This window comes from Mirounga leonina, unplaced genomic scaffold, assembly GCF_011800145.1.
Source record: "Mirounga leonina isolate KUSES-001 unplaced genomic scaffold, KU_Mleo_1.0 Mir_91, whole genome shotgun sequence".
Classification (NCBI taxonomy): domain Eukaryota; kingdom Metazoa; phylum Chordata; class Mammalia; order Carnivora; family Phocidae; genus Mirounga; species Mirounga leonina.
The window spans coordinates 32,749,712-32,767,252 of NW_023270839.1; the positions used below are offsets into that span (position 1 = coordinate 32,749,712).

Below are 17,541 nucleotides of genomic sequence, written 5' to 3' on the forward strand. Positions count from 1 at the left end.
GGGAAGCATTATGGGACGATATTCAGAATACGTAGTGACAGTTTTGAAAAGAACCTATATTCACTAATCTCAGCCTTTCATTTACATGACACCCATGGCTACCTGTAGAAACCTCTGAAGGGATGTATTTTCAGTGACAACTTAGTTGTATGCTGGGCTTCTGAAAATGGTACCAGAGAAACCATACATAGACATTCAGAAAGTTCTTCACCTCTTGATTTGTTTTGGGCACTTTCTTAATTAAGCAATGCAAACAAAACCTAAAAGCCTTGGATGAGGCTGAATACAAATGAGGAAATTTTATCTATATAAAGGATTAAAATTAAAAATCTAAAATACAAGTTAATTTGGGCAAAATCTTCTTTATCCCAAGAAGCTCTTTCCTCTGGTCACTCTTCGACTTCGGCACATGCCCCACTTTTCCACCACCTCCGGACAACCAAGAACTGGAGGTTCTAATGCTTGGGGATGATGCCATTCCATGATGGTAGCCCCTCTTCAAAGTTGAAGGGAAATCACTGGCTTCTTTTCCATTGTTTCCCTGTTGACCGATTCTTTGCAAACAAGTAAGACAGTTGTGTTGTTTTGCTTCTGAGAGTGGAGAAATTCCAATCCGAACCTCCGTCCTCAGGTTCAGTTCTGTCTACGAGTTCCAAAGCCATGCTAACAGTATCCTGCTCAAGGGGGAGCAGCCCAGCCAACCGGAGCTGCAGAAGCTAGGGAAAGGCTTTCATGGAAACCTCAAATGGATCACCCAACCTTGACACTTGAGCCCTTGTACGTTCTTACTAAAGTCTGCATTTTGTTAGGCTCTTTCCCTGGTATAAAAGTTGCTTGGTGACGCGTTCCTGCCAGTGTGGCTGAGCCCCCACAGGGCCATGGGGCATTTCAGGATCTGCTAAGCATTCATGATAACAGAAGTGGCCACGAATTCGTTTTGCTAATGCTGCTCGTGGCTTAGGCAGGGAGGAACGGTGGCAAAGTCTGTCACCCTGTCAATAACCAGGCAGGCAAAACAGGCTTCCCGAGCCCCATGTTTTACACCAAAAACAAAACACAGACACAATGAACCAGAAAGTGGTTGTCTTGCTTGGCTCAGCTGATGGCCCAGCCTGAAGAGAACTGATGACTCAGTCCCCTTCTTTCTCCTCTCACCTGAGCATGTGACACATAGAGCTGCACTCCGTCATGTGGCCATGGCCGAAGATACTTTGAGCCAAGAACGTGAAGTGAGCCCAGGGAGGAGGTTAAGGGAACGAACTTGGTCTACTGGAAAGAACGTGGGCTTGCGAGTGCCTGGCCTAACTCCTGCACCAGCCCCATGGAGTCCCAGGAAGGTGCCAGCCTCTCTGAGCATATTCTTTAGGGGATGTCCCTGTTAAGGAGGTGTCACAGGTCAGTGTTGGGGTGGGGGAGAGGAGTTATCGTTATCACAGACTATTATTATAGTCTGTGAAAGGGCGGCTCTTCTCCAGATTCCAACACTGAGCCACTCTGACAAGGCTGTGTCTAGCCAAGTGTCATGAGTCCCTCGAACCCCCATCCTTCCCTGTGTCTGAGCTGAGTGCCCGAAGGGAGGGCTCCACAGCCTCTAGCCTGTTTGCCCTGTTCGTTCTGTTTTCCCTTCTATTTCCTTTCTTGTCCCTGCCCTCCCTGAGGTGGGGGGTTGAGGGGTAAAACTTGGTGCCTGTCATAGTGGAGGAACGGAGTGTCACGTTCACCTTGTAGGAATTGCTAAAACAACAACAAAACAAAACTCCTGAGGTAAGGCCTCTCTTCTGGCCTTTGCTATCTCTGGATTTGTGAGAAAGGGTAGCGTAGAGAACTGGGTTGACTGAATACCCGCCTCACAGGACAACATTTAATTCTTATTCAATGCTGGGGTCAATCTGAGACTTCTTTTTTGCCTCTTAAAGTAAAGGTTCCAAGGAAGGGCCTTGGGTATAGATAGTCGGGCCCTAATTTTGATCCGCTTACGTTAACTTGTTGGGCCATGAACCTGCTGCCTTCCTGCCAGAATCAGAGGGGAAACTTCCAAACCTAAGACCCCTTCTCCTCTCCCCCCCCAAACACTGACCTATGATGCCTCCTTAACAGGGACATCCCCTAAAGAACAGGAAATGTTGCCTGTCTGGTATCTCCAACCCGATTTATAGCATCAGCCCCAGAAGCTCAGCAAACTGCTTCCAGGCACTGAAAAGGGAAGGCGTAGGGAGTTAGACTTTTTGGATCTTGCTCTCTTTAAATTGAAAAGGAAAAAGGTTACAGCTCTTACTTAAACTCTGCATTCTTATAAGCTCCCCTTCTGAATTTTGCTTTCCCCAAACATCTCTCATTTTTTCCCTAGTCTTAGTGGCAGGGCTTAGGTAGAAAAGCTGGGGGCGCGGGGGGGAAGGTTTTCCAGCAATATGAGCAAATGGCCAACCCTTTTCACAGAATCTTAGATCTGGCAAGGACCTCCAAGTTCCTCTCCCCAGACTTCTGGTGCAGTGCACAAGAGATCTGAGGCCCAGCCCCATCATCACGCCCCCCCCCCCCCCCCCCCCCCCCCCCCCCCCATCTGGCCAGCTCACACAGGTGGTCAGTTGCAGAGCTGGCCTCAAATCTCCTGACTCCCCAAACAGGGTTCTACCAGTGCTCGGTGCTCATAAGGTATGCTGGATACCTCCTGTGTGCATAAATGGCATTGTGGTGAGGCTGTAGAGATGATCAAAAGTGGCCCCTGTCCGTGAGTGTTTGAAGAGATGGAGGATGCCCCCCAAAATGGATGATTAATAAGAAAAAGCAACAGATACTAAATGCCAAGTGCAGGATTCAGGCAGCTCACGAAGGAAAGGCCATCATAGCAAGGGGTGATGGTGGGAGTTCTTTGAGGAAGGTGAACCTGGAGCTAGTTTTGAAGAAAGGGTAAGATTTAGACAAACTAAGGAGTGGGAAGGGAATCCTAGACAGAATGGATAGTGTGAATTAGGATTGGAAAGTAGGATATTTACAGTGTCTGGGGGACAATGAACGGAATACTGTGATAGGTTTCTGGTTTCCATAAGGGAATAGTAGGAGATAAGTTTGGAGAGGCAGGTTGAGGGTGTTGAATGGACCTTATCCTGAAGGCAGTGGGGAACCATTGAAGGTTGTAGAGCAGACAGTGAGGCATCCGGGGTATTTTAAAAGATTAATGTAGTGGGGTTGGGAGTAAGGACAGCAGAAGGGGAGACCAGGAGGAAGCTCAACTGGGCTGTTCGGGGACAGAGAATAGAAAAGGCAGTTATGAGATCAAACATCCTATCCTTTGTATGTTTTTTTCCCCCGTTCTTATACATACATTTGACACTCAGTAAATGCTGGGCGCATTATTTGTGAGTTCCCAGCCGTTCTTTTCCGTACATGCTCAGGATGTAATTTTTCAGACTGATGGGTTCAGGAAATCCTAACAAATTTTTTTTTCCCCAAACTTTTTGGATGCTTGAATTTTGTTTCCAAATCTGACTAACATGAAGGAGAAGGGATGAATTTAGACTTGATAAAGTCATGTCTTATCTACTCTGTAAAACAGAGGTGAGGACTATTTGTTTTCTCACCCAAACATGGTTTCACCTGATTCAGGAAGGGTTCTGGCTTGTAAGTTGAAGGCAAATTGATTTAAATAGTGGGTATTTCACCGGCTTTGGTCTGTTTAAATACAAAGAAATCCTTTTTTCTCTCCTTCCTCCAAAACCGTGTCTCCATTTACAATTGCTATCTTTACGGAGGATTTGCTAAGTGCTGGGCTCTGTGTGCCCTGCTTACATGCTTTTGTGTCATTGTTTCTGCTTATAAGTGACCACCTAGGGTCCTGAAGCTTAGAGGCCAAGCCAGGATTTGACTCCAGAGCCTACTGCCTCCCACCTGTTCCCATCATTCCAACATCAGACTTAAGACTGGTAAAGACCTCCCCAGATACATTTGGGGCCTCTCTTCACAAGTTAACAATAAGGCCATGGTGTCTTTTAATATGGATGAGGATTTATGATCTTCTCTTGACTGTCCAGTGAGTCCAGGATTTACATAGTAAAAGAGAGGCCCAGCATTGGTGTGTTTTAAACGTGTTCTAGTTCACTGGGCGCTGCTGTGCTGTTCCTGATGGTTGAGTATAAACAGTTAACACTTGGGCTGGGCCTCAATGGAGAGGCGTTTTCTTGGCCATGGAAGCTATGATGACCCAGCTCAGTGGAAAGATGATTCTTCTAATATAGGCAGACAAGAGGAAAAACACCAACTCCAGAGCTTTGGGTGGCTTTATGATCCTTCCAGGGGCTGAGTAAGGCTTCCCTGTTGCCTTGGCAACAACAGAATAAATCCCAGTGGATGAAGTTGCAGACCCCTGCATTCCTTTTTGGAACTGCTCCCAGGTGGTTGGCTCACACCTGCTCCTCAGTCTGCACCAGGGTGATGCATCCGGCAGGATATGGTACTGGGAAGTAAGGCTCCTTTGCAGTCAGTGACTGAACCATCAATTATGGAGCTTCTTTTCTTTTAATTGAAATGCTCCTTAGTCTCAGACCTGGCTCCGATTGTATGGACGGCTTAAAACCCAATGTGTATAGTTGGTTAATAATGGTTTTCCTCTCTTATGATTGAGGATCTTCCTGGTGTTTTTAATACCAGCCAGGAGTGTAGGTCCCAAGGCCCTCTACAGCCCAATGGTAAACACAGGTGATGGGGCAAAATATTGTTATTAGCAATCATAAATATCTCTGGCTTCTCATTAACATGGAAGGCTGCTGAGTCTCATCCTGAGAGCTGGCTCAGGTCATGGGTGCCTCTGACATAAAACCCAGTGGAATCTGATACTGTTCTTTCCGATCAAGATGCTCAGGGTTTAGCATTTCTCCAATCCAGCTCTGATAAACTGTTGCCTTCAGCTCCTGTTCTGTTTTTAATTTGACTGGAAAAGTTTTTGTTTGGTCTATTTAGTATAGTTGAAGGGTAAACGACATGTAAAGCACTAAGCTTATATAAAAGAAATGTTTTCCCAGCCACAGATTTACTTCTCTGGTCCACAGGAGGAAGCTGGCCAAGCCAGCGGCTCTCTTCTCTTCCCTTCTCTCCCCGGCCCTCCCCTCCCCTCCTCGCCCCTTCTCCCCCCTCTCCCCTCCACTCCCCTCCCTTCTTCTCTCTTCCCCCCTTCCTCTCCTCTCTTCTCCCCTTCCCTCCCCTCCCTGCTCCTGCCCTCCTTGCCTCTCTCCCTCCTCTCCTTTCCCCTCCTCTCTTCTCCCCTTCCTTCCCCTCCCTGCCCCTCCCCTCCTCGCCTCTCTCCCATCCCCTCCCCTTTCCTCTTTTCTCACCTCTCCTCTCTTCTCCCATTGTGGGCTCAAGTCACTGGACCAGTCCTAGGGATCACTGTATTGACAGGGCTAAAGCACTTCTGGATTACGGTAAAACCCAGCCTTGGGAGCATTGTCCGTCACTTCACAAGGTCTTCCTTGTATAAGGCTTCATGTAGTGGGCTTATTTTGGAATTTTCTGTCAGGCTGTCCTTTTTGAAGAATTGAAGGAAGCCTCGCATGCCTGCTAAAAGGCCTGGTTTGCGAAAGAGTAAGAAAAAATGGACAGCCCCGTCACAGTAACTGTTAAGTTTTATGGTTGCACATTTGTTCCTTCCTGTTCTTCACTCTGATTTATTTTGCACTTCCATTTTAATAGCCATCTTTTGAAGAGATGTAGGGGAGTATAAATAGTGACGTTTTGTTTTGTTTTGTTTGGGATTTTTTTGGAGTATCACCATTTGCCTGGGGCTCTCCAAGGAGGTCTTTTTTTTAAGCAATGAGATTTTTTTTTTTTTTTAAGATTTTATTTATTTATTTGTTAGAGAGAGAGCACAAGCAGGGGGAGCGGCAGGCAGAGGGAGAAGCAGACTCTCTGCTGAGCAGGGAGCCCAACACGGAGCTCGATCCCAGGACCCCGGATCATGACCTGAGCTGAAGGCAGCCGCTTAACCGACTGAGCCACCCAGGTGCCCCTCCAGGGAGGTCTTGAACCTGAGGAGACCTCTGGGATGCTGCCCCCCTGAGCCCTCCTGTGCACTGGGAGGCCCGTGTCCTGGCGGGACCCAGATTTTCCAGTCAGTGGCACTGAGGGAGCTAGACTTGGCCACTGGTTGCTGCTTGGAGTCACAGGGATTTTCCTGAACTCCCGTCTGGGCCCAGCGCTGCATGGCCCCTTGGTGGTCCCGGAGCCCCTCCCTGCAGCTTCTCTGCCTCGCTCCACTGTGGAAGTCCCCGCCCGAACGCTCTTGCCTTGTACGATTTGCCCTTCACTGAGAGACCTGGGTCTTCCACGTTTGCCGAGAGGGAGAAAAGGAGTGAATGATTTTCAGCCAGAAAGCCTGGGCTAGAATCCCAAAGCTGCGTCCAACATTCCTGAACCTCCCACCTGGAAAATGGGGTGATAACATCTGCTTCAGAGAGTGGCAGGAGGATTGATAGGCCCAGACGTGCCCAGGACACTCGCAGTTGCCCCGGGCATATCACCCGGGGCTTTTGATTCTTGATGTTTCCCTCCTCGGTCCTCAGGCCTGGAGCACAGCTGCAGAAACCACCACCTGACCCCCTAAAAGCAGATGCCATATATAGCTACAACCACACCCTTGTCTCCACTCTGCCGGCCTTTTATTGTCTTTTGGTATTTTTCAGCCTAATGCCTCACAACAACTAAATTTCTAAATTTCTTTCTCTCTCTACAAGCCCACAGTTCTTCCTTATCCCCCACTTTTGGAAAAATAATTTCCCTTCCCTTCGCTCCTTTCCCTCCCTCCCATGCCTCTGAGCTACAGGAGCCTGCCTCCCTTAAGTCCTGCATTATGCTGTCTTTCAGAGGCTCAGAGAAAGTTCTCTCCCACTCCATGCTGCCCCCGGCACCGGGCCTACATCCTGTCCCTCCCCATACACAGTCAGTCTCCCTGTTCAACTCCCTTCTCATCACTGTCCAGCGTCTGTAACTTTTCCCTTCTCCGTGATTCTCACCCTCGCCTGCTAATAGGTGTGGGGCGCCTCTATTACAGCCCTCTTTGGGGCCCTCACATCCCCAGCCCTCCAGTTGTAGCTGTCATCTCGTCACCGCTGGAGTTCGAGGAAAGGCGTTTTTCCACCTCTTCGTGCCCGGCACCTTCCCAGTTTCTGCACTTGGGTTCCCCTCTCTGCCGAGCCTTCCAGAGCCGACTTCTTGTCCAGCTCAGGCGCTTTTCCCCGGGCTTCCTTCTGCCTGACCTTCCTCAGTCCTCACCCTTCTTGGCTTACAGGACAGGGCAGTATCCTGGTTTCGTCCCAGTCTCCCCTAGGGGGAGTGCTCCGCAGGGCACAGTTCTGGGGCCTCCTCATTCTTCATACAGTTCTCCTTGGGGAGCTCATCAGGCCCGTGGCTTCAGCTGGTGCCATCCCATCTCTGCACCTGTCTGCAGCCTCTCCTGGACTCTAGGGTAAATGGGGCTGGTACGGGACCTACCTGCTCCGGCGGGGGGGGGAGATGGAGGACTAAAGGAACAGCACTGTAAAAATGCTTAAGACTTCCTTTAGTAAGTGCAATCCAAGCTCTCTGGTCACCATGTAGTAACAGGCCCCATGGGACTGCTCCCTGTCCCCTCTCTCTTAACCTGCCTGTCTCCTGCCCCTGCGTGTCTAGTCCGGTGCTTTGTTTCTCGAGCACCCCATCTTCTTGCTTACCTCCCACTCTGACTCACTGGTGGCCCTGGTCTGGGAAGCTGTGTTCCCTCTCCTGCCCCTTTCTCTACCCTGCCTGAGCCTGGCCTCTCAGGTGGGTCACAGCTGAGGGGCCCTTTCCCTGGCCCTCTATGCCTGGGCTGTGACCACTGCCATGCGCCACACATATGGGACTTACTCGTTTGTCCCCCACGAGGCTACAGTTAGGGCAGGTCCTGTGTTGGTCTTTGTCAGTGTCCTCGGGCTGCCAACGTCGAAGGAGCGAACTCATCCTGTCACCTATCCCGTCATTCCAAGACCAGCTGTCCCCCAGCACGCAAGTACGTTCGTGTCCTTTCTGGGGACACTCCTCAGTGCCTGGAGAGATGGGGCGGCTACTCTGGTCGGAGGATGGGGGCAGGGGCCTCTGGCTTCCTCGCGGGGAGAGCCACTCTGCACCCACCAGAATGTGCTTTCACTGTGACCAGCCACCTCGAAGGGCCCTCACAGGCTATCTCGTTCAAGTGCCTTGTGTTAGAAATGAGTCTGCATCCCGGAGGTGAGGTGGCTGAGGTCACACACAAGTGAACTCAGAGCCAGAGGAGAAGCCAGGCCTCCGCTGCTCAGCTGTGGAATGACTTCCCATCACAGTGACAGTTTAACCGTGTTCTGGTGAACAGAACACTCTCCCCCGGGAGGCACATGGCAGTCCCGTGGCCCAGCCGTGCTGACGTCCTCCGTGCTCCGTGTGCTGCGTCGGCCGGTTTGGAGGCCGTGCTCAGAGTGGGGCTGTGAGCCCGCATTCGTTAGCTGTGGACTTTGTGCTCATGTGGCAGTTACAGGAATATTCCAGCACCTCTGTAACAGGTGATTCTCGAGGGCTCTGGGGCCAGGCGGGGTGGGAGCCGGGCCACGGACGGAATTCTCCCTGCTCTGCCGGCTGACCCTTAGCATTGCTGGCACTTTTTTCCCTGCAGCGTACAAGGGTGCCCTAAGGAGATTGCCTTCTTCCCAGGTCTTGGTTTTTACATGACCGCTGTATTTGAACCCTAGATCCGTGTGAGGCCTTTGCACTAAGTTGGTCCAGAGAGCCAGGGCAGGCGGAGTAGTGGGCTGTGAGTAGGCTTGGCCTGGGTTCTAGTTCTGCTCTCTCTGGTCACATGTATCCCTGCCCTGGGCGTCAGTGTCCCCTGCTGTAGAATTCTGAATTCCCTTGACTTAGAAGCCTGCTGGCCAGAAATGCAAAAATGTCAGCGTTTTTTTTGTTTTGACCACACAGATACTCCCTCACCTGTGGGCAGAGTCCCAGCCTCTCCAGGTCCAGGTCCTGCCCATCACCAGACTCATTCCTGAGCCCTCCCTGTCACCCACTCTGGGCCACCCACACCACGCTGCTTGTCATTCCCTGCATGCACTGTGGCAGGGACAGCGGGAGACGGGAGCAGATGCAAGCCTGTCCCAGCGTTTCCTCTTATTATCCCTGGCTCACCCTGCAAGGTCTTGCTCTCCAGGCAGAGGGTGGGGGAGGGGTGGGCTGTTCCTTTACTCAGGTGCTTGTGCAGGTGGTGAAAATGCAAGTGGAGACCAGGCCAGTGAGACTGTTACAGGTGTACCCCGGGCATCCAGGGACTCGTGGGTGCACCTCTTACCCAGGCTGAACCTTATGAAGGAAGGGGTGGTTTTATTTTACTGGTTCACGTGGTCAGTTCTCCCAGCTTCTTCAGGCTGCCCTCTGCTGGACAGTCCTGGGAACAGGGTCTGGGGTTCATGTCACTGCTGCTGAAAGCCCGCTGGGGATTGGGGAACAGAGGCAGGCCACGGGATTTCTCTCTGGGTACTGCTCCACCAGGCTCATTTCCTATTTTTTTTTTTTTTTAAAGATTTTATTTATTTATTTGACAGAGAGAGACACAGCAAGAGAGGGAATACAAGCAGGGGGAGTGGGAGAGGGAGAAACAGGCTTCCCACAGAGCAGGGAGCCCGACGCGGGGCTCGATCCCAGGACCCTGGGATCATGACCTGAGCCGAAGGCAGATGCTTAATGACTGAGCCACCCAGGCACCCCAAGGCTCATTTCCTATTAACATAGACGAAATCCTCAGTAACGTTTAGCCTTTGCCAGGTCACCAAGAGCTGCCCAGTGTTCTTGCTGACTTTTGTTTCTGGTACACGAAGGGAGAAATCTAGCAGCGTCTGAAATATGCTAAGTGTAGAAGCCTTTCCCAAAGTTTGAACTTACCCTGCAGCAGTCAGGAACTCAGATGAGTGCTCGCTCCCCCTCTTACTAGTTGTGTAGATCTCGGGCAAGTTGGATCACTGAATCATCCCCGGACGAATGATGCCCGGATGCTCAGTTTTAGCATCGGAAGTCTTGTGCCCCGAGAACATCCTCCGAGTTGGGCGAGTTGGCCGGGATGGTTGAGCACCATGCAAGTTGATGAGCTTCTCTACACCCCAGTGCCCTCCGCAGAGATAGGATTACCTACTTCCTGGGGTTGTTGTGGGGACAGTAATAGTGCTTGTGGAGTGCTAAGCAGGTGATTCCATTTTCTGGAGCTGCTGTAACAAAGTGCCACGAATGGGGTGGCCTAGGACAGAAATTTATTATCTCATAACTCTGGAGCCCAAAAGTCTGAAATCAAAGTATCAGCAGAGCCTTGCTCTCTTTGGACCTGTAGGAGAATTCTCTGTTGTTTCTTCCGGGCTTCGGGCAGCTTTCTGGCTCTTCGGCATTCCCTGACCATAGATGCCTTCCTCCAGTCCTCTGTCCTCACGTGGCATTGTCTCTGTGTCTCTCTTCACGTGGCTGTCTTTTCTGGCTGCATGTCTGTCCCAGAATCCAAATTTCCCATTTTTATAAGGCCACCAGTCATATTGGATTAGGGCCTACCCTAATGACCTCGTTTGAGCTTGGTTACCTCTGTAAAAACCCTGTTTCCAAATAAGGTCATATCTTAGGTACCAGGAGGTAGGACTTCAGTGTATCTTTTTGGGGGGCCAACCATTCAGCCCATAACAGCAGGGTTTGCTATGACCGTTACCGTCGTTTGTAACGTTGTCTTTGCAATCATCACGAAACCAAGAATATCTAAGAAACAGCTCCTGCCCCCAAGAGGAGATGGCATGATGAAGAGAAGCTGGCTTGGTGGTTGGAATTCGGTACCCAGGGACCATATCAACACGAAGGATACAGAGACAGCCCCTCTAACTGCTGGGCTTTGTTCTCCTTGGTGCAGATGGAGCAGATGAGGAGCGAGCTCCTGCAGGAGAGAGCTGTCAAGCAGGACTTGGAGTGTGACAAGATTTCTCTGGAGAGGCAGGTGAGGCTGGTCTTGGATTAGACCCCCTCGGTGGGGTCTCCTTTGCATGGCACCCCAAGAACTCTGGAGCCTAACTCACCTGAGAGGTGGAGGTGTTCTGAAGGCCTTTTCCAGAGAGGTTTTCCCAATAATATTAAATCTGCTTGGAGGTTGAACAGCTAGGGAGGAGGAATTGCGGGTGGCGTCTTCTAGATCCTAAGAGGGCTAAATTCTGACATAAAGGGAATGAAAAATGGGGGCCATGAGTTGCCAACAGAGCTTATTGGAATCGTTTCTTTTTTTTGTTTTGTTTTATTTTGTTTTGGAATCGTTTCTTTTACATGCTATTCATGTAAATTCTTCACTGAATATCCTATATGATCTTGGTGAAGGAGCCTGTTTCTCCTGCCATCCCCACCTCCCCCCCATAGGTTTATACAAAAACAAGGCCATGCATGTTTGCCTGACATCCAGGAGTCCTACGACGGCCAAAGATTTCACTTGGGCTCAGGAGGGAATGTGGTAGAATCTCTTCTCAGCATGCCAGGAGTGGAGTGCAAGGCCTGTCCCTAGAGACATGCCCGGCTTCCCCTGGTCCCCCAGGGCCATGCATCCCGTGTGGAGGGCGGGCTCATCGCAGTTGCTGACCACGTGCTGGCTCCACCCTGTACTCTTCCCTGCACGGAGAGCACAGCAGACGCACAACCCCTCACAGCATCCCTGTCTGATTCTAGAACAAGGACTTAAAGAGCCGGATTATCCACCTGGAAGGCTCCTACAGGTCCAGCAAAGAGGGGCTGGTGGTGCAGTTGGAGGCCAGGATCGCTGAGCTGGAGGACCGTCTGGAGAGCGAGGAGAGGTGAGCCCGGCCAGCCGAGGTGCGGAGGCCCGGTGAGCAGTGGTGTCCACACTGCAGAGCACGTTCCCATTTGTGCCTCTTCCTGTCCTTATGAGCCTTCCTGTGAGGAAGGTGGAGCAAGTACAATAGGCGAGAAAAGCAAGACCGGTGCCAGTAAGTACTGGGGAAGGTAGCCGGGCTGAATATTGGCCCGCGGACTCTAGCGCAGGCGTCCCACGCCTGAGCCCACAGCTTCCGCGCTGTGCTGGCTGCTCCTTTCCACCCCTCGGAATGACAGGCTGCCTCATCAGCTACTGAGTTTGAGCTGGATTAGAGGCAGGGGGTCCACTCTACCCCAGGGGCCAGAGGTATTGGAGCAGAGGCCCAGTGCTGGCTCAGAAATGGGCAGGACCCCCACAGTGGGTGGAAGACGCTTGGGATCAGAGGGCCTCCCTCCTTTCCAGGAGATTCTCTGCATCTGGCTCCGAGATCATAGCCCGAGGGCCAGCGAGCACCCGGTTGAGCCTGACTCGCCTCTGTTCTTACTCTTGGCCCCTCAGGGGTGAGGTGTGCGTGCATATAGCACTGTACATGATCCGTTCCTAGTAGGACTTTGGGGCTGGGCTGGAGCAGCCTAGAGTAGACCCATGCCGCTCATACTTGGGCAGTCGGGGGCCCTCTGCCTTACAAAGTAAAGCTTGGGACTGGAAGAACGCAGGGCAGCTCCATTCCCAGCTCTGCCTGTTGCTGGCTCTGCGGCCTCGGGCAAGTCACTTCCCTTCATGGAGCCCCCGTTTCTTCCCGGACTGACCGCTGCATGTCTCCGACCCTAAGCCACGAGTTGACCAGGCCGCTTGGCTGGAGCTTCCTTGCCTCCACAGCCTGGCTAGGGCCTCCTGTGGGGCTGGATGAGAGGGTCCTCGGTTCTATTCCCCCTGCCCTTCTAGGGACCGGGCCAGCCTCCAGCTCAGCAACCGCCGGCTGGAGCGGAAGGTGAAGGAGCTGGTGATGCAGGTGGATGATGAGCACCTGTCGCTGACTGATCAGAAGGACCAGGTGAGGGACCCTTATTCTCAGATTTTTCTGTTGCGGGTGGGTGATAGAGTTGTAGAGACTGAGTCCTGTCTTCCCCTCTCCCCAGGTACATTGTAGAACAATGGGGCCTTTGTAGCCTACTTTAGCAGGGGGTTCAGCAACCCTCAGCCCCGGAGCTGAGACCGGTTGCTCTCTTTGCCACCTCTTGGTCGCCTGGGGAGGATGCGGCTGGACTGCAGGCCTCTCTGTGCTGGACTCTTCTCCATCCCCGCTGGGCTGGGTGACCAGCCGGCGTTCAACCTGCCTTCTCTCCCAATGCAGCTGAGCTTGCGCTTGAAAGCCATGAAGCGGCAAGTGGAGGAGGCTGAGGAGGAGATCGACAGACTAGAAAGTTCTAAAAAGAAGCTGCAGAGGGAGCTGGAGGAGCAGATGGATGTGAACGAGCAGCTACAGGGACAGCTCAATGCCATGAAGAAGGACCTCAGGTGGGCGAGTGTGGCGGCCCCGCAGGGACTGTGATCCCCCTGCCATTTGAGGAGAGCTCGACGCTGTCAGGGCATGCTTACTGCTGGTGTCTGACTCCAGTTCCTTGTTGTTGCCTCTCGGGGTTATCGCATCCTGGAGTCGAGAGTGGCCACATCCACTTAGGTCACCCCACATGTGTCCTCCCCATACCAATCCCCTGCTGTCAGCCAGACAGATTTCATCCCTCTTGTCCATAAGGGGAAACTGAGGCTCAGAGCAGGAGACCTAGCTCGTACCACCCTGGAGGGGGCAGCCTCTAGACCAGTCCTTAGGAGTCCTGCTTTTAGGGAGAAAAAAGATAAGGTTTGGCTTCATATCCCCATGAAGACTAGACTCTCTTGGGCCTGATCTCAGGAGAGAGCTGCCTCTAAAGTCCCCCTGCCATGACTGGAAGGGGCCTGGGGTGGGGGTCACTTTCCCTGCCCCAGGGTCACTGGGGTACAGGGTGAGATTAAGTTCATGCTCATCCATAGAGCTGAGCCTTTCCCAGAGGCTGACTATGCAGGTAGCCCAGGTGGTTCTCTTGTAAATGGACAGAAGACCCCAGCCCGGTGAGAATCCTATAAATAGGGCCTGTCTATTAAGAGCCTGGCCCCAGGGCTGGCATTAGGGTGCACCATTTAAGGGGGCACCAAAAATCTTAGTAATCAAGATAGATAATTCATGCGCTGTTATATAAAGTGAATGCAAACAACCCATGGTAAACAAGATATCAAAATTTTTAATTAAGATGGGATCAATAACAGCACCCTGACGAGACATATCGTAGCTTGAGGCGAAAGGAAAAAGCCCTACTGAACTTGTTCCAGCCCCGTCTAGCCCTTCCTGGCAACACCGGCCGCCTGCAGGCAGTTTGCTCCCTGTTGCTGAAGGAACTGTCAGGTGCAGACCAGTTCATGTGCTTCCGTGGCAGCCAGAGGGGTGGAGAGATGGGAACCCCAGACCCTTCCTTCATCCCCGATCAGAGACAAACTGCAGCCCAGGGCCAGGACACATGCCCCCTGTTGTTTCGGCAGACTTAAGAAGCTGCCGAGCAAGGTGCTGGACGACACGGATGATGATGACCTCAGTACGGATGGGGGGAGCCTCCACGAGGTGCCGCTGAGCCACAGCTTCCCCAAGGACAGCGCCGCCACCAGCCAGATGTGAGGCCCCTTCCGGGGCTGCGGTGGCCCGTCATGCCTGGCAGGGCCCGGCAGCCAGCCACCCGCAGCGGAGAGCAGGAGAGGCAGCGTCTATGCGGAGCCGAGACCTGAGACCCGTGCACCTCCTCGTCACAGAACAGGCCGACTCCTCCACATTGCATTCCTCCCGGGGTCTCTGAGTTGGTAGCGCACCTCTCCTCGCTTGGACAGGTAGCAGTTTAAATGTTGGCGCCTGAGGCATAGGAACCACCACTCACTGTGGGTTTGGAGGCTCTATTTCAGTGGGAGGAAGCCCAGATTCTGCATAGCTGTCTGCCGCACTGTTCGCAACGGTGCTCCTGCGCCCTCCTCCCTCCCTGGCCAAGGAGAAGGGTCCAAAAGGCTACTAGTTGTTATTTAATAGCCATTGTGCGGGGGAGGAGATGATGCATAGACTGCACATATTTGAATCCAGATTCTCCTGGGCTGCAGCTGTTCCACTGTGGAATGTTACAGAAGCTTGTAGGATGGCTTGTTTGTAAACTCCACACATCTTTCTTCTTATTTTTTAAAACATGGAGCTACGAGGTTTTAAGGATGAAGACACAGAGATGAGAGAGAGAGGGTAGAATACAGACTACTTTTGACATCAGAGTTGGACAAAAGGAATTGTCGTGGTGATAAGGGACAGTTAATCCCGAGAAGAGAAGTTCAAGTGGTCTTGGTGAACAACTTACGGAGGGAGAGAAAGTCAGAAGGTCATGGGTATCTGTGGCCCTGCCTACTTATTTTATCTAGAAGGTTGTTACAATTTCTGAACCATGCTGAGACCAATTCCCAGTCACCAACTGCAATTTCATTTCCACAGTTGGGGTGGGGAGACTCGTAAATAAGGTTTTCGACAAATCATGTGGTTTCTGGAGGGTTGGGGTCCTCCTGTCGTTTCTTACTGGTCCTTTCCTCCTGTCCACCTACGTCAGGCCTCCAGGTAGCCTCCTCTGGCCGATGGTTGCTGGGTAGGGAGTGGGAGGGTGTGAGGAAGAGGCGGGCGGTGTCCAGGAAGGTCATGGGGGGAGGGAGGAGAGGGGGTAAGCGGGCCCGTGTGAGTGTGGGGAGGAAGGAAGAGGGAAGTTCGTGAAAGCTGGGGGATGTGTAGACAAGGGGGATGTTGAGCCAGATCTGGAGTTTATGTCAGGAAAGTGAGGGGAAAAAAGTCAGGAGGTGCAGACTGGAAGGCTCCTTCTGGCTTCCTGGGACGGAGGGACGTGGGCCGGCACAAGGCACGAAGGAAGCGGAATTGGGTGAGGTTACATTGCTGGGGCAGCATTACAGGGAATGTGGAATTGGGAACTTGCAGTCTTGTCGTATCCCAGTACTTCCTCCTGGCCTTCCTGGTGTCACCTCCCAGAGGCCGAGTCCAGGCACAGCCGGGCCCCCACAGGTCAGGGCCGGGGTGTAGAGCAGGCAGCTCAGTAGGGCCACGGCCAGGGAGAGAACCTCGTAGGATGTGTCTGTATACGGGGGCGGAGAGGATCGTGTTCAGTTGGGTTGGCAGTATCCCCAGGTATCCTAAGAGACGGATAGCCCATGGACCAGAGAACTCCATGACAGTTACCGTGAGGAGCAGGGAGCTTCAGTGCCCTAGCTACACCAGGGCTCAGAGCCCACTGAACAGGATTCAGAGTGATCAGCCTGCTTTAAGGGCACGTGTCACCCCACCCCGGCCTCCCTAACAGGACAGGGAGCCCCACCTCTCCTGGCTTGGAGTGGTTCTTGCCTCTGCTTATTCATTTGAGGTGCAGAGAGATTGCTCCCTTTCATCATTCATTCATTGAGCCAATATTGATTGGGCGTCCACCATGTGTCAGACACAGTCCTTGACACTGGGAATACAGCAGTGAATAAAACAGACCCAAATGCCCTCCTAGAGTGCAGGACAGTAGTCCTACAAACGGACGCCGAGGCCTAGCCCCTCCGTACCCAGCCCTGGAGCGCCTCTGTCCTCTTGGGGACACAACAAGCCTGATTCACTGGAATTCCCCGGGGGTTCTCCGACCCTCACTATATTTCTGATTTCCCTGCTGCTTCCACTCACTGTCATTAGCTATATGCCAAGAAGTCTGCCCACAAATGCCTCAGCCTGCTCATAACTACAGGTGGGACAGGAGAAGGTCAGAGGTGCAAGAACTTGGCGGAGGGACGGGGTGGGGCGAGTGTCTATCTGGGGTTTGTGAGAAAGTCACTGTTTCTGGCAGTTCCTCGTGGTCACCAGGCTGCAAGAGGCAAAAGTGCCCATGGAAAGAGAAAAGAGATCCCTGTTTAGAGGGTTGCATCCTCACGGTAAAAGATGGGCCGTTGTAAATGTTAACAAAGGCATCAGCCTACACGGGCTTGGTGCTGGAGGTGAGGCGTGCGGGGTAGCAGGGTGGGAAGAACATCGGACTGGGCCTTGAGAGATGTTTTCAAGTCCTCACTCTTCTTGCCCCGGTGACCTTGACGGGGGTGACCTTGATGGGGGACGGAGCGTGTGCTCTCAGAGCGCAAGATTGCCTGGAATACATGAGGACCATGGCTCAAGGTCCTTTCCAGCTCTGACATGCTATCATTCTTTGATTTTATTATATACTCATTTTCTTTCCTGTTTATTATTTTAAGAACTAACCCTACTCAAGAATATTTAGCTAGCTTAAAAAAAAAAGAAAATATTTTATTTAATAAACCAATATGTGGCCTAATGCAATGCCGAGGAGACAATCATCGTATATCTTTATAATTTTTTTTTTTCCTGCTTCGGAGTGTCCTTTGACAAATGCAAGAAGCTTTATTCTGTTGTGCTTCAGCTTTGGGGATGTTTGATTGCTTTGGTTTGTCATGGGGAAGAGATGTTGTGGGCAGCTACCTCCATGTACGTGAACTGGATAAAGCAGGATTGCCTTTCAATAAATGGTGTCATCCGACAGGAATCTTGACTCTGCCATTATTTTAACTCCCTTGTTTTCTCCAGAGCTTGGTTCCGTGTCCACCAAGAAACAGCCAAGGTGAATGGC

The 17,541-nt window shown here is 52.0% G+C and overlaps 1 protein-coding gene across 1 annotated transcript in view; it reads left to right on the forward strand.

Moving 5' to 3' along the window:
* The window catches only part of CGNL1 (cingulin like 1), a 116,119-nt gene extending 98,944 nt beyond the window's left edge, over positions 1–17,175 (forward strand). The window contains exons 15-19 of the mRNA XM_034994795.1: positions 10,910–10,993; positions 11,707–11,831; positions 12,758–12,866; positions 13,167–13,330; positions 14,387–17,175. Coding sequence (XP_034850686.1) covers positions 10,910–10,993; positions 11,707–11,831; positions 12,758–12,866; positions 13,167–13,330; positions 14,387–14,519 — 615 coding nt within the window. The 3' untranslated portion in view covers positions 14,520–17,175. The remainder of the gene's footprint in view (positions 1–10,909; positions 10,994–11,706; positions 11,832–12,757; positions 12,867–13,166; positions 13,331–14,386) is intronic.
* The last annotated feature ends 366 nt before the right edge of the window (positions 17,176–17,541 follow it).